Here is a 17,376-nt window from a genome sequence, read left to right as displayed (position 1 = left end):
GGATCATTTAGTTCCCAATAATCTAATTAAATAAGCAAACGTGGTAATTATATTATTAGTTAAGCCTATATTTAAATTACACATTACTATCAACCTATCTAGGATGTTATTCGTTTAAATTAAACATTTATATAACAAGTATTAAAATATGTCGAGATAAAATGTTCTCCAAAAATGTGATATATTTGCATATGTATTATTTTTAAAACTGATTCATGGCAGACTTCAAATAAATATCAGTATCCCCACGATAGTAAGAATACTCCAAAAATGCTGTCAACATCTTTAAAATCAAAACAATAATCAGACTGAATTGCATTAATTAAATTAGATGTGAAATATATTTTAAAATTTTAAATTACCTTTTAAATTACTACGTGTTCATGATTCATATAATCTTCCGTGTGGACACTTTGGTTAAAATGTTTGTTTTGTGTTCTCATTTGTGAAATTACTCATCTGATTTGTTGGGTTTTTGATCTACAAATAGTTAATTATGGTTAGAGAAGAGTTTTGGATTTTACCCTTAAATACAAATGTTCGAAAAGAAATGAAGTGTTGATCCATGACTATGCTAACAGAGCATCAATAGAAGAGAGAGAGATGTTTATGGAGAAATATTCAGCAAGGAAACATACGCTCTCTGGGGAAGAATATAGGAAGAAGAATCAACGAGAAATCGAAAGGAGAAACAAAACAAAACTTCACTCTTCCCTCAATTTCACATTTAAAGTTAAAACACCTCGATGGCTTTGAAACAAAACTAAAGACTTACCATTGTAGCAGCGGGCCTGACTGCAGCCATTACTGAGTACCCAGCATCGAGCTGTATGGCTGGCTGGTTGTACCTGAAAAGGCTGGAATTTCGCGGCGCACCGCCGACTTTTCAACGAGGTGGGGGTGCGTTACTTTCGAACATGCAAACGAGCTGCGATCTTACGTTGGTTCCACGTCAACCTTGAACGGTTCGTTGGTTCTAAGTTGAACTAGTTTCTCGCTTCTGCTAAGTTCTTTTCAGCTCTTGCAACCACCACTTCTTGCATTGATTACTCCGAGGAGGAATGAAAGGAGAGGGAGGGAGGGAGGGAAGGAAAAAAAAAATCGCGCGAGACAGCGTAATGCGTTTCTATGGTAACGACTCGTAGAGTAGGTTGGGCAATGGCGCATGTTATTCGATGCGCTCTATCAGCAAGCCATAACGTCACACTTACCCTCCCTCCACGTGGTCTTATTCGCTGTTATAAGAGAGGTATGCAGGAGGGATAGAAAGGTGGGGAAAGGAAGATACGAACGATGCTCAGCATCTGCAGTGATTCTTGGTGGAAGTTTATTAGTTCACATTTTAGATTCTGAAACTGGTCATTAATTAAAAGTCCCACAGAAGAAAAAAAAAGTTGCCACTTTTTTTTTTTTTTTTTTTTTTTTTGTTCTCGTTTTGAATATTTGGCTGAAATCAGACGCTGTTTTTTGTTAATTGGCACAAGGCAACTCAGAACAGGAAGCATCATTGTGTTGGGCTGGTTCCTGATATGCTCGACACGCATCTGAACTGACCCAACATTTTTTTAATTACATTAAAATCTTGGAAGAATATTGTTGATCAAATGATTAATATAGTTCAACTTTGAACAGTTTATCGGACATAAAATATTAGCTCGACACCTTCAGATCCTTTGGTTTCCACAGAGAGCAAAATTGCTTTATTGTGGACAATATTTAACTTATTTTTCGAACCGCTCTAGGTGTTTGTTCAGTACAAATAATAACCCAATAATAATAATCGATCCTTTTGTTGTTTCATTGTCCAATCCTAATTTCTTCTTATAATGTATTAGCAATTTTTGACATGGATTAAAAAGTCCAGTACAGATAGTACCAGTATTGTAACTTACGCAAAGCGTATATTATTTGGCAAATATTTTGGATAAGCTTGTTGGATAAACGTTAGGGATTGCTTGGTACTTATATTTACGAGGGCTGTTGTCAATAAAAATATACAGTATTTCAATAATTTGCTTCAGTTTATTTATTAACCATGACGTAAATCTAGATTTTCATTATGCTTTTAGAGATACTCCTCTTGGATGTAATGCACCTAATTCTATTATTTGCTTTTCTCCATATTTGCTCCCACCGCTATGATTGGTGCTTCTGAAGATTAGAAATTACTTTTTTTTTAATGAAGAAAGAGGTAAAATTCAAAGCGGGACATGTATGCTTTATCGGAAGATCTATACACAATGAAAACCAGGAACTCCACGACAATAGATGGTTGGATACTCATAATGGAGACTACAATACCGATGGTCTGATACGCACAATGGAGCATAATTGGACACTCATAATCCAAATGGAGATCGGGACATTTCTAGAGAATGCGTTCTTCCAGGCTTTTAAGCACAGAAATATAATATTTGTCAGTAGCTATTGAATAGAGTGCACACCATGCTGATAAACCATTCCAATAACGTCAAACAAAGCTATGACTATATCTTGACGCAAATGGCACAATATTTGCTTTCTTTAGCATTATAGTTGTTGGAGAATGGGTCTCTAGTACGGGCTAGGGGTTTGTGAAGGGGTCTCAAGTACAGCTCGAAGTTCGTACTTGTAATATGGTACATTTTCTTTGATCAACTTGTACTTGTATTATCCTGGTGACTTGGTCGTGTCTGTGAGTGCAATCAGTCTGGGGGATTACCGTTCATTCCGCAGTGACCTGCTGGATTAAGGTGTAATCGTCGACATGTGTTCTCTCTCATTCATTCCACTGTTGTTGTTGGGTTTTAGAAGCATCGGCAACTAAGGTCACGTTGCTCAGTGTATATTGTCTGTAAATTGCGTGGTCGATTTCCTGTTTGCTGAACGAAAACCCGAGTTTCCGGGAGAAAAAGCCGTGCTACCCTCGCCAGAAACTGACTAACACATGTACGTTGTGAAAAAGACCCATAAAAAATTCCTCCGGGATTCGAGCCCAGGTTTTTTACCACCAGGTGTGGGGAGGATGGCGATCTTACCAACTGTGCTACCCACCAGGGCCATTCATTCCGTCTTCTTCCTCTTGTTATTATTGCTTATTACAACAACTATGGATTCTTTGTATTTTACAATTATGTTTTTATATTTTAATGTGTTTTTTGTGATAATTGATTATTTGTATTTGTGTATTTTACATATTTCATTATATACAACTATATTTTTGCAGATGGGAACATAATTTTGTCCATAACTCATTCCTCGACGTTCCAGACTTTATTCTGCAAATTTGGTAAGGGCAGACTTGTTTTTCGGTTCTAAGCAAACTCTCTCTCTCTCTCTCTCTCTCTCTCTCTCTCTCTCTCTCTCTCACACACACACACACACATGGGAAAGCTTTAACTTTGTTTGTAATGTCGCTAAATCCGGTCTTAAAGCAAAAACAGGGAAAAACCATTGGACAGTTTCCAATCCCAAACTACACCCTAAAAAAAGATATTAAATTCTTTCTAAAATTTTTGCGTAATTCAATGGCGAATATTTCCTACAGCCCGGAACAACTCAGAAAGTTACTTAAAAAGAGTGGAACCATGGAAGTCAATTAATTTTCTTTAACAAGCCTTCCGTATCCGACAGTTGGTTGGACAAAGCATTCAGCGCAATCGATTCCTATTAGAAGTCTTTTCATTCCTTCAAAAGGAATGTCATCGCGATTTCTCCAAAAGAAAAGTGTTGCTATAGCAACCAGGTGATTAGTGAGGCGGAAATGAAAATATAATTGCGCATTTCATCAGTTTTCTTTCATCATTATTATTAATAATCTACGTTCATTTATTTTTGTATTTTTTCTCTCTCTCTCCAACCATCCATTTACTAAAGATACCATTTTTATTAAACTTTGTTTTATATACAAACTACAGTAGTAAAATAACTCGTTCTCTTGTTGATGTAGGGGCTGTTAATGGAACAAATTTGTTGTTGAGATGGGATTTAATGCCCAAGGGCTACCTTGACCAAATTGCACCTGCAACAAAGTACGTTAAAATTATTGTATTTCACTATTTATTATTAATTAATACTTCAGCATTTCATCCGTTCGATGGATGTTTTCTAGCACATCCGGAAACATTGCTGTTATTGAAACTTTACTGAAGGAAGTGACTTGAGGTTAAGCAATGAGAAACACATGTTGTCTGGAAAATGTTAACTGTATCCGGCTAGTCCAGCTGCTCCCCATGATTGACATCACTGACGTCGCCTGTACTCTAACCAAAACTCGAAGTGAACTCCACACAGTCTATTTCATAATCTAAATCGATTTACCACATATCAATACGTAGATTTAGCTTTGGACATATTGAGTTGAATGCCAGCATTTTGTGCCACAGAAGAATTAAAGTTATATCGATGGAAATTACAGAGTACGGGTTTACTAACTAGGCCAAGGTTTTGAAAACGGTCTCAATGTACGCGAAATTAAAGCGGAAGAAATACTTTGTGGCAATTTTGGGGCAAGGTGAGTAAACTAGGGTAAACAATACAAGAGGTCTCACAACAAAGAAGGTTTCTTCACCCCTTTTTGTTTCCTTTCGTGTAAAACCAGAATAATCAGAACCGTGATCAAACCCAGCTGTCCTGGTAATTTCTGGCTCTTATCACCCTCTTACATCCAGACTGAAGCACAATGCTATCTCTCTTCGTGTAAAGGAAGCAAAAATAAACTGAAAATATTGATTATTTTTATCTCAATAAAAGACTCAGAACCAACTCTGAGCTTAGAGTTCTCGATAGAGATAAATACCAGTTTTTCCAGAGAAAATTCCAAATTATACACTTTCTTACGTAACGAATTTTGTTTCCAGAATAAATCAAAAACATCATAATTGATAGTATTTTTTCCTCTTCCATGTCTCTCCCATTTCAATATTATTCTTTCCTTCTTCCTATTATTCCTTCTTTCTTTATTTTTTCCGCGATTATTTTTGTACTTGCTCTGCCCAATGGAATTCTACGTACTGGGTGTTAATGTCCGTTGCCATAAAGAAATTCATTTAGAGTTGGACAAATAATATTGCCATATATCTTTTCGTCTACCTCTAAAAGTTTCTTTGCCAATATTTCTACAGTCGGTTGGACGTTGCTGTTCTCTGAGGAGTTGCGATTCAGATGGTTGATTGTCTGAAATTTGCCTGTGTAAACAACGGGCTTCAAATATTCGCAAATAAAGAAATCAAGTGGGAGCAAACTGGGCGCTTCGGGTGGGCACTCAACTGCACAATTACTTCTGTTCGTTTACTCCCTAATGGTCTCATTCAGTCATTCTCTTGACTACGCTACCAAAAGGAGGGGAAGCATAATTGTACCGGGAGACAGAAACAGTTGTTTAACTTAAAGGCGTTTCATCGATGTGACTTTATAATGCCCCCTTCAAAATGTTTGGTAAGAGTCACTATTAACAGATTCATCAAAATGTGTGGACTTATAATCATTTCTGAACACTGTAATCCGTGGATCAGTTTGAGAGTTGGCAGCTTTTCTGCCCGATGGAGATTTTTATCACTCCACTGCCTAGTAGTAGTATTTTTTAATAGGTATATTTAAATGGATGACTGCTTCGGACCTGGAACAACGTTTGTAAGAATAGTTAAGCTCTGTTGTCCACTACACTTAAGTCATTGTGTAAGTTTTGTAAAAATCTTCTTAAGTCTTATTTCACTTCTACAGGGACGGGATACGCTTTAATATAAAGGGTGCAAGAATATTTGCTGATGCTATCGAGGCAATGTTAGGTGGGTCGGAAAACTGCTACTTTTGGGGGAGGGGATACACAGACTAAATGATTAACAGTGGCCGCAGGCAGAGCCGAAAGTGATTCTTGCATTGCTTGTATTGGAATGATCAGCAACATGGAAAGAAAATTGCTGGGGGTTCAAGAACAGCTGGGAATTGATCGTGGAACAAGTAAATACATGAGCTGTGTTAGGATAACTAAGACTAAGAACAGGTGCATGTACACTAATGGTACGAGTATGGTAAATAAATTTGATGAATTTGAAGTGCTGGTCAAGACATCAAAGGCAGATATTTTTCGGACATCAGAGATGTGGTGTCACACGGATATAAGGAATTCAGAATTGGAATTTGGGGAGTGCAATGTGTATACAAAGGATAGGCAGGATAGGAAGGGAGGAGGGTTATGCTGTTAGTTAGGAAAAGCATAAAATCTAAGGTAGTGCATCCAGTTGACATTGGTGTACAGTACAGTATTGAGTCAGTTTGGTGTGACATAAGCACGGGAAAGAAAAAAAATGAGAGTAGGAGTGTTTTATGGACCTAATGACTCTGGTGAGTACAAAGAACAACCGTAAAGAGAAATGGAGTGGGCCAGTAAATTAGAATGTCGTATAATGGGGGATCTGATTATTAGCAGTGATTATTCATGCACTAAGAATCAGATAAAGGAACCACTTTGTAGCGGTGATCAGCGTAGTCATGTGGGATTTTCTCAAAGTTGTAACTACCATCGGGGATTTTTGTTTTCGTAAAGGTAACTACAGTGGTTTCAGACAGGTTTTAAATTCTATAAAGTGGGACCAACTGATGAGGTTACTAACAGCAAATTCTAAATGAGAAGCATTCAATGAAGTAATGTCGGAAGCTACTAGGCTTTTCATACCAGCTAAGAAATGTTGTTCAAGGTTTAGGCCTATATGGATGTCAGATGAACTAATGAGACTCGTGGCAGTGAAAGCAGGTTAGGCAAGCGAAGGCAGATTACAAGAAATCCTTGGAAGAGGATACAAAGAAAAACAGCAAAGATTTCTTTACTTATGTAAACTCTAGAAGGAAGGGGGATAAGTCACATTGATCCACTTGATATCGATGGTTCTATTGTTGATGATCCTGCTCATCTAGCGGACAAACTGAAGGAGTATTTTGCATCTATATCCGCACATGAGGAATTCTGTGGGGAAGTAGAGGCCAGAAGTTTATCAAACTCTTACAGGCAGCTAAATGGCTTTGTAATAACGGAGAGTAAAGTGGAGGAGAAATTGTTGAAGTTAAACATAAGAAAGGTACATGGGGTGGATGGGATATATCAAGTTATATTAATGGAGCAGCAAAGGAAGTAAGCAAACCCTTAGCCATAATTATGAGAGCTCACTTACATTCAGGGGAGGTCCCCACAGACTAGAGATGTGCAAATATATCTCCAATTCACAAAGGAGGGTCTAAGGGGGTGACCCGAGTAATTACAGACCTGTTAATTCAACTTCTGTTCCGGGGAAAATAATGGGTCACCGGTTAAAGAAGCATTGTAGGATCATATGGAAAAGATTAGTAATAGTACTAGACATGATATTGCCATGGGCGATGTCTTTGTGTGTGCGCGATATAAGGAGTGTAAGGAAATCAGGCGACAACTCAGCATTGTTATGGGCCTATATGAGAGCTTGAAGGACAAGGTGGATGCCCTCGAAGGATCTAAATTGAGGGGCCCATCAAGCTCTCAGCTGCCCACATCAAAGCCAGAGCTTGCATTTGGTCATCAAGCAACACAGCGGCAACTTCCAAGGCAGAATGCGCTGGTCCCACAGAAACTAGTAGTTTTGGTGACTCTATTATCAGGGAAACGGGAAACATGGTTTGTAAAAAGGATAGGTGGAACAGGACCAGGGTATGTCTGCCAGGGGCAAAGGTTGATGACGTTGTAGAGCGGATATAATCTTTTAAGGGCACAAAAGGTGATATAGTTGTACACGCTGGCACTAATGATATTAAGAGTAGGAGACCGGCAGAATTACTTAACAAGTACAGGTCACTGTGAGAAAAAACCCGTGAATTAGGGTTGAATTTGAAAGTGTCTGCAATTCTGCCCAGACACGATAGGAGGGAGTATATGATGAGAGCCCTGTCGATCAATTCGGCCCTGGAAAGATTGTGCAAGGCTCAAGGGGTAGAATTTTTTTCAGCCTGGACTGTACTTGTTAACAGGAGAGATTGCTTCTACAGGGATGAGATACACTTAAATAGAAAGGGTGCAAGAATATTTGCTGATGCTATCGAGGCAGTGTTAGGTGGGTCGGAAAACTACTAGTTTGGGGGGATACAAGGACTAATAGATTAACAGTAGCCACAGGCAGAGGTGAAAGTGATTCTTCCACTGCTTCTATTGGAATGAGAAGCAGCCTGGAAAACAAGATGCAGGGTATTTCAGAGACTGCTGGGAGTCATTGCGGTACAAGTAAACACATGGGTTGTGTTAGGGTAGCTAAGCAAAAGAACAGGTGCATGTATACTTGCGTGTACACCAATGTTAGGAGTTTGGTAAATAAATTTGATTAGTTTGAGGTATTGCTCAAAACATCAAAGGCAGATATTGTGGGGATTTCAGAGACGTGGTGTCACACAGATATAAGGAATGCAGAACTGGAAGTTGGGAAGTACAATGTGTACAGAAAGGATAGACAGGATAGGAAGGGAAGAGGGGTTATGCTATTAGTTAAGAAATACATAAAATCCAAGGAAGTGAAGCCAGTCGACATCGCTGAACAGTGCAGTGTCGAGTCAGTTTTATGTGACATAAGCAATGGGAGATCAAAATTGAGAGTAGGAGTGTGCTATAGGCCTAATGACTCTGATGAGTATAATAATAAGCTGTACAGGGAAATAGAGTGGGCCAGTAAATCAGAGCGTCTTATAATGGGGGATTTTAATTTCCCAGATATTGACTGGAATTTGGGGGCTGGTCACTCACACACTAGCAAGGCTTTTGTGGATTTATTGGATGATTGTTTTCAACATCAGCATGTTCGGGAGGCAACTAGAGGGAGTAATACTCTTGATTTGATTATCAGTAGTGATTCTTCATGCACTAAGAATCTGCAGATAGAGGAACCACTAGGTGGCAGTGATCACAGTGTGCTGAAGTGGGATTTACTCAAAGAGGTAACTACCATCAGGGGTAAAGGGAAGGGTTTTTGCTTTCGTAAAGGCGACTACGATGGCCTGAGACAGTATTTAAATTCTATACAGTGTGGGACCAACTGATGATGTTACCAACAGCAAACTCAAATGGGAAGCATTCAAGGAACTAATCTTGGAGGCTACTAGGCTTTACATACCAACTAAGAAATATTGTTCAAAGTTTAGGCCTAAATGGATGTCAGATAAACTAATGAGACATATGGCAGAGAAGAAAAATGCATGGGATACATATAATTTAATGGGTGACATGGAAGCCTATGATAGATATAAGCTGGTCTGTAACCAAGTCACAAAGGAGGTTAGGTAAGCAAAGGCAGATTATGAGAAATCCTTGGCAAAGGATGCAAAGAAAAACAGAAAAGAGTTCTTTACCTATGAAAACTCTAGAAGGAAAGGGATCAATCATATTGGTCCACTGGATATTGATGGTTCAACAGTTGAGGATCCTTCTCAGGTGGCTAACGAACTAAACAAGTATGTTGCATCTACATTCACACATGAGGAGTTATTCAGGAAGAGGAATGCCAGAGGTGAAGTAAACTCTGGCAGTCAGCTAGCAGATTTTGTAATAATCGAGAGGAAAGTGGAGGAGAAATTGTTGAGGATAAACATAAAAAAGGCACCCGGGGTGGATGGGATCTATCCAGTTATATTAAAGGAGGCAGCAAAGGAAGTAAGCAAACCGTTAGCCGTAATTATGAAAGCTTCTTTGGACTTAGGGGAGGTACCCATAGACTGGTGATGTGCAAATGTGACCCCAATTCACAAAGGAGGATCAAAGACTGACAGAAGTAATTATAGACCTGCTAGTTTAACTTCTGTTCCAGGAAAATTAATGGAGGCACTGGTTAAAGAAGCACAGCAGGATCATCTGGACAAGACTTCAGTTACAGCTCGGACACAGCATGGTTTTGTTAAGGGGAAGTCTTGCCTGACCAATTTGATTGGATACTATGATGCAGTCACAAAGGAACTGGATGCAGGGAATAACTTTTATATTATATACTTGGATCTTAGAAAGGCTTTTGATACTGTTGCACATTGAAGACTGCTGCACAAATTGGAGCAGTGTGGCATTCGAGGCAAATTGCTGCTATGGAAAAAGGGATGGTTGAGGGGGAGAAGACAGAGAGTGGTAATCAATGGACACTGCTCATCGTGGACTAACGTTATTAGTGGAGTCAACCAGGGTTCAGTATTGGGTCCATTGTTGTTTTCTGTATTTGTAAATAATATTGATGATGGTATATCAAGCTTAATGTCCAACTTTGCAGACGATACAAAGGTTGACAGGGTTGTTAAGGACACTACTGACGCTATGCTGCTGCAACAGGATCTGGAAAGGTTGAGCAGATGGGCTGAGAGGTGGCAAATGAAGTTTAACATTGACAAATGTAAAGTACTACATATGGGAAACAGCAACCCCAGAGCAACGTATCAACTCTGTGGTACTACACTGACATTGTTAGAGAATGAAGGGGACCTGGGGGTAATTGTGCAGGCAAATATGAAGTTTTCTGAGTAGTGCAGACGGGCTGCAAGAGTAGCTCATGGTGTCTTGTCAATGATATACAGGAATTTTTCTAGCAGGGATAAGGAGGTGATTATTCCCTTGTATAAGGCAATGGTCGGGCCACACCTTGAGTACTGTATACAGGTCTGGAGGCCTCATTTCAAGAAGGATGTAGAGCTGCTGGAACGAGTACAGAGAAGGGCAACAAGATTAGTGAATGGAACAAAGGGTTGCTCTTACGAAGAAAGGCTTAAGTTCTGCAAATTACAGTGTCTGGAGACTAGGCACCGGCAAGATGATCTGATAGAGGTGTATAAAGCCTTGAATGGTTTGAGCATGCTCAATGCTGATGGGATTCATGAGAGGGCATAAATTCAAATTGAGGAAAGACAGATGTAGGATAGATGTGCGGAAATTTGCCTTTATCCAGCGGGTAGTTGATTGGTGGAACAGACTGCCATCCCTTGTCGTGGAAGTTGATAGCCTAAATAAATTTAAGGCTCAGCTGGACAGGTATTTCGAACGAACGGAGGGGTGAAATGGGAGTGTTTTTTTTTTTTTTTTTTGGCTGATGCTGCATAAGCTTGCTTTCTTGCATCATATGCCTCTACTAATGCTAATGCTAGTTCAGACACAGCGTGGGTTTGTTAATGGGAAAGCTTGTCTGACTAATTTGATTGGATACTACGATGCGATCACAAAGGAACTAGATCCAAAAAATAATTTTTATATAATATACTTGGATTTTAGCAAAACTTTTGATACTGTTGCACATAATACTGATGCCTCATATCCTTAGTTGCTTTGATGCTGAACACACACCTTCTTTAAGCTACCTTACAATTATTTCGCGTGATTTCAACAAGTATCTTCTGTCTTCTCAGCCTTCAATCCCTATGCAGTTTTAAAGTATTACCGGTTCTTGTACTGGGGGGTAATTAGTCAAAGTAAGCGGACAAACGTATCTGTAAAAAGATCTAAATCTCCCAAACGCTTCCTCATTCATTTCACAAATTTACCTGGTTACAATCTCAATGATGTCCATTTCCACTTACACTCTACCAAACCCCGCTTACGTTTTCTGACAAAATCCCAAATAGCAGTTCATTCAACCATCTCATATGCTCATCTCAGTTGCCCCAATTATTCGCTGTTTGACTCCTTTCACTTGAAATTTGGTGCTTGTGCATATATCCGTTCTGATATTCCTTGTCAGAGACTTAATAATTTGGAACCTCCTCCTTTTGTTCTTCTCTGGCTTCAGATCTCTCTACCACATTCTGTCAAATTCATCTGTTGCCTCCATCATTCTCCCAACCTCACTAAACACTTGGAACTCTTTGAATATCGCTCTTTGAAACTTGACTTTCTCCAGTCCAACTTTCCTAACAGTGAAGCAATTTTCCTTAGTGAACTGAATGTTCACAACTGCAGTTGGCTTCCGTTTTCTAGTCACACGGACCCAGCTGGTCAAGATGCTGAGGAGTTTACAATTATTAATGACCTCGCACAGATTTTTAATTTACCTACCAGAATATCAGATTGCGTTCATTCTTCCCTGCGATTTTCATCCAAAGAATCATTCAGACCTTGTCTTTCTGACAATTCCCAATGATTGCTATCTTGCTATCACGAAATACAGAAGTTCTGAAAACAGGCTGTTTTTTTATCTGGTATTGCTGGATTTGTATTTTGGAACAGGTTGCGCTCTTTTTTATTTACAGGGTCAGACAGAGATTGTTTTGTTTCATAAATGACGAATATTTGGTTTTATTTTCCTTAGCGTTTAAAGATACGAGCTGTGTTTCTAACATACACCACCAGCTCGCAACTTGTATGTATTATGAATATTACGAAACACCAACGAACTTCCCTCTTCTATGGTCTGCGCGGTAGCACAGTGTCTGTCCCCCTACATCAGGTGGAAAAGGTCCGGGTTCGAATCCCGTTGATGACGCGAGGAACTTTTATGAGCTTTTTTTAACTCCGTGGCTGAGTTAGTCTGTCTCAGGCATAGATAGCAAGGATTTTTCCCCTGAAAGAATTGGGGGGTTTTGCAATTTACAGACACAATACACATGGGTAGTTGAAGTAATTTTCCCGGTGATCCTAATATGATAGTTTAGATTTTTTTCTCCTCTATGTTCCTTTATGACCTTTATTACATTTTTTTTAAAAATTTTTTTCGGACATGGAAAAAATTCTTTTGATAGTTGACATGCTATATAAGACTGATTGATCCATGATTAATTTCGGTTTTAATGGCTCACGTCAAATGAGAAAACCACTAGATATACCTATGCTACTGTTTTAAAAAATATAAGGATCCTTAAAGGAAAATTGACAAGAGGTGTCTTGCTTCTTCATGACAATGCTTCTGTACACAAATCCCATAATGCAATTGCTGCTCTGAGAGATTTCGGATTCCAAAATTAAACTACCTCCCTACAACCCTTCCCCGTCCCCTCCTCAGTTATTTTCCTCTTCAGAAATCTGAAAAAAAAAAAAAAAAACGCCTGCGTGGGCATCAATTTTCAAGTTTCCAAAAAAGTGTGAGCTGTGATCTTTCCAGCAGAGGGTTGAGTCCTAAATTTTTTGAGCGGTGATGACTATATGGCATTTCAGTTATATGAATTCCTGTTTTGCGATCCAAGTGATGCAACTGCTTTTCACCACCAGTTACAATCCTTGAAAGAAACTCTTGTGCATATACATGAAGCATGTGCAAATTTTCACAAATCTGAACCCAGCATTAATTCTGAAATGATTTAGGCATTCTTTTCGCTCAGAATTTATTGTTGTAAGGTAAGGTTTTAGGCCCATCAGCGACTTAAACCATATTGTGCCGTATATAATACATCTGTGAATTGCGGAGTGTTTTCTGGTTGATTTTCCTATTGCTGGACGAAAATCCCAAGTTTCCGAGAGAAAAAAACACGAAGCCCTCATCAGAGACCGACTAACTCAGCCACATTGAGAAAAAGCCAATAAAAATTGCTCGCGTCATTGACAAGATTCGAACTTGGACCTTTAACCCTGTTGACGGGGATGACGATAATTACATTAACTTGGCACTCGTGAACTTTCCTTTGATATGGCCATGTTCGTGGAAGATAGTCAGTACACCGACCTCTCAGAAATATCACGTTCTCTGGCAATCATACTCACTTTAATACGTCTATCCTGTATAACCAGTCTTCAATTTTTAGCACATTTCTTGAGTTGCCCTTGCTTGACCCAAGGACGAGCCATCTTTCAGATTCAGGACCCTACGTTAATTGTTTAACATTGACAAATGGAAGGTAATGCATACGGATAGCAGCAATCCCAGAATTAACGTACCAACTATGTGGTACTAGACTCAGGGTAGTGGAAAATGAAAAAAGACTTGGAGTAATAGTGCAGACAGGTTACTAGGAAGGACAGCTCATGGGGTTTTGTCAATGATATACAGGAAGTTTGCTAGCAGGGTTGAGGAGATGATTATCCCATTGTATAAGGAAATGATTAGGACGCATCTTGGATACTGCATACAGGTCTGGATATCTCATTTTAGGAAGGCTGTAGCCTGCTAGAACAGATGCAGAGAAGGACAACGAGATTGGTGAAAGGAACAAAACGGTGGTTTACCAAGAAAGACTTCATTTCGGCAAATCAAGAGCAACTGGAGAGTAGGCTTCTGTGAGGTAGTCTGATTCAGCTGTTAAAGCTTTGAACGGACTGAACAAACTCAATGCTAATGGAATCCTTCTTCTTGCTCATATTAAATACATGAAGGAGTATAAATTCAAATTGAGGAAGGATGGTTGCAGGATAGACGTGCGGAAGTTTGCCTTCAGCCAGCGAGAAGTTGATTGTTGGAACAAACGATAACGGTTGTTGTGGAAGAGGGTAGTTTGAATAAATTCAGGGAAGAACTAGACATATTAATGGACAGGTGATGTACGAAAAATTTTTTTGACTGATGTTTTATAAGTTTGCTTTATTGGAACTGATATCAGACTGAAAATTTTCTGGTGTTCAGAATGGGCAAACCATATGCAACTGTCATGTGTTGATGAATAATGTTGGTCCATTCCTTTCTTTTGTCAAAAATTTGATGATGGCTCGATGCTCCAGTTTCGTGACATTCATGGTTTCCTTTGGGTTTGCTCCTTTAAATCTTAGACTTTCGTACTTCGCTGTACTCTGCTGGACCTGAGCAAATGAGATGAAAGTATCTATTGAAGTATGATAAAAGCTACAGTTTTTTTATGTATAAGAATCAAGGTGGACAGCGTATTGAACGCCCTTCCTATATTTGTGTGTTTGTGGGTTTTTTTTTTTTTTTTCATTCCTTGGGTTATTGAGTACCAGGGTAGTAAGGTACGCGTATTAGCAAAGTGCAATTTTTATATGAATTGATGAAAATCAATGCTGGAAGTCGAACGTTATAGAGATTTTTGGTTACTACTCTTCTTAAACAGCGCCAAGAAATAATATTTCCAAGTACTGCAATTAAGAACTTTTAAATGTCATTAGGGAAATTGAAAACTGTACTGAACGCTGATTATCTCTCACCTGCATCCTTGAGACCTCTGAACGCTTAAGCGATTAAATTAGTAAACTTATTTATAAGACGTGCATGTTTGTCCCTTGTCAAGCCATTATCAGTCCTTAGTGAGTGCATGTGTGTGTATGTACATCCACCTGGATATCCCACGAGGCAGAGATAACAGTTTTTTTTTTTTTTCTCACACTCTAATCTCTGTCTCTCGCTCTAATTACTAAACCAGACTGTTTCCTTCATCTCCTTTCTACACCAGCCTAACCACTTTAATTAGCTTAATTACCGAGAACTTACAAATAGTTTCAAGTTAGAAATTGGTGGTTGTAACACCATTTAAAAAGGAAGTATTAATTAAACTTCTTTAAATTTAAACCTCCACAAGTATTTCATTATATTTTCGCATATTTTGGTATGGTATTAATAAGGCCGGAAAGGATTCAAGGAAGCGAACTTTTTCTGCACCAGTACCTTTTGCTAAAAATAACATCAAATGAAATAATCTATACAATAATTTGATTAAGACTCTTTGCCCGGAAAGCTCTTTGAACTTGAATAACTCAAAGATTAAAGAAGCTTCTGACCTCATTCCTTTAGCAGTAAGTTTTATTTTCAGCAGTAAAACTAAGAAAAAAAAAATCCAAAAAATTTTTCGACCGATTTTCATAATCCCGAGAATCAATTTAGCTCTCAGGGAAACAAATTTGGTGTTTAGTTCGAAGAGAAGACAATTTCTTAGCTTTTTCATCACAATGAACAAACCTCTGCACATAGGTAAACTATTGAGATCCAATATTCTGTTATTCCCTGAGATTTTATATTTGTGACCGCTGGTTCGTGTCTCATCCATGAGAAAACACCTTCCTCATTAATTTCACTCAAGCTTTACAGCACCTTTCGTCTCATATACAACTCAATTAGGTACCCCCCCCCCCCTTAGATGTCTACTTGTCAAACTATGCGCAGATTTGCCCTCATCACTAATCTTGCCGCTCTTCTTTGAATACTCTCCACAAGTTTCGCGTCTTTTTTAGGTGCGATCTCCAGACCTGAACACAATATTCCAAATACGGTGTAACCATCGTCTTGTACAGAGAGAGATACTTACATCCTCCTTACTAGCAAAGGGCCTATACAGTAAATCATTAACAGCACACCAATTTCCTTGCCGGCTGTTTACACTGCATGAAAATTTTTTTGTCAGATTGAATCGTTACACTTAAGTCTTTGATGTCTTGAACCACTTTAGCTCCTCATTCCCTAGCTTATACCTGACTCCACGATTTCTCTTCCCCAATGCCCAACCTTACGTTCAGAAGATTTAAACGTTAGTTGCCACTTTTCGGACCATGTACGCAACCGATCCAAGTGTTTTGAAGTAACACGGATTCGCTTGATTGTTTACCACCATTTCCACCTTCAAATCATCATCAAACCTTGATAGCTTCCTTTGGATATTCTCGTCAATATCATTTATGAAGATTAGAAATAGGAGGCTCCCTAACAGAGATCCTTCAAAGACTCCATTTGTCAAGCTACTCCACACTGAACACTGACCATTTATGAGACAACCCTATGTATCCTATCTGTCAGTTAGCCTGAAATCCAGCGAGAATTTTATCAGTAGTTCCACTGTCTTCCAGTTATGTAGTAGCCATCAATGAGTGACAGTACCAAAAAGCTTTATTGAAATCTAGATGTATGTAACTTAAAAATTGTTACCTGCCTCCAATTGGTTTAATGACTATATTACAGTCACCCTTCAAAATCAGCTCAAATACCGAATACCAAAAAAAAAAAAAAAAGAAAAAAAAGAGTTAAAAACGATAGTTAAAAACGGGGGGAAATGTTTAGATTGGACTGCAGGAAGTTTTATTTTAGCCAGCGAGTTATAAATTACTGGAATAAGTTGCCTTCATGGGTGGTAGAGGCCGACAGTTTGGGGAAATTCAAAGGTCATCTGGATAGTACTTTCGGGTAAGGGAAGCGCATAGGATGATAGGATTAATTTCCTTTTTATTTATTTTTTATTTCATTTTATTTATTTTTTATTTTATTTATTTATTTATTTATTTATTATTTTTTTTAATTATTATTATTTAGTTATTTATTTTATTTATTTATTTTTTGTTTTTATCATTGTTTTGTTCGGATTTTTTTTTTTTTTTTTTTTTTGGCTGGTGCAGCATAAGCCATAGGCTTTCATGCACCATGCGGCCGTTACTAATACTAATACTAATACTAATATCCAAATCTTTGTAAGCGGTGAACGAGTGCAATCCATGGCCTCACCTGGGATGAAGGGCTCACTTTAACAAGATGAGAAAGAGGACGTATGCAACAGTACGGGCGG

At 38.6% G+C, this 17,376-nt stretch overlaps 1 protein-coding gene across 3 annotated transcripts in view; it reads right to left on the bottom strand.

Annotated features, from left to right (window-relative positions):
- Positions 1–17,376, bottom strand: part of LOC150090070 (ninjurin-2-like) — an 84,602-nt gene that overhangs the window by 45,706 nt on the left and 21,520 nt on the right. The window contains exon 1 of one of the 3 annotated variants that reach the window (XM_090389744.1): positions 776–1,015. The exons of the other annotated variants lie outside the window; for them this stretch is intronic. Within the exon in view, the coding sequence (XP_090245870.1) occupies positions 776–805 (30 nt within the window). The 5' untranslated portion in view covers positions 806–1,015. Of the gene's footprint in view, positions 1–775; positions 1,016–17,376 lie in introns of those variants that run through there. 3 annotated transcript variants of the gene reach the window in all.

This window comes from Mastigoproctus giganteus, chromosome 2 (assembly GCF_048544385.1).
Source record: "Mastigoproctus giganteus isolate SK-2022 chromosome 2, ASM4854438v1, whole genome shotgun sequence".
In the NCBI taxonomy this organism is placed as follows: Eukaryota; Metazoa; Arthropoda; class Arachnida; order Uropygi; family Thelyphonidae; genus Mastigoproctus; species Mastigoproctus giganteus.
This window is presented reverse-complemented; position numbering and strand designations above follow the sequence as displayed.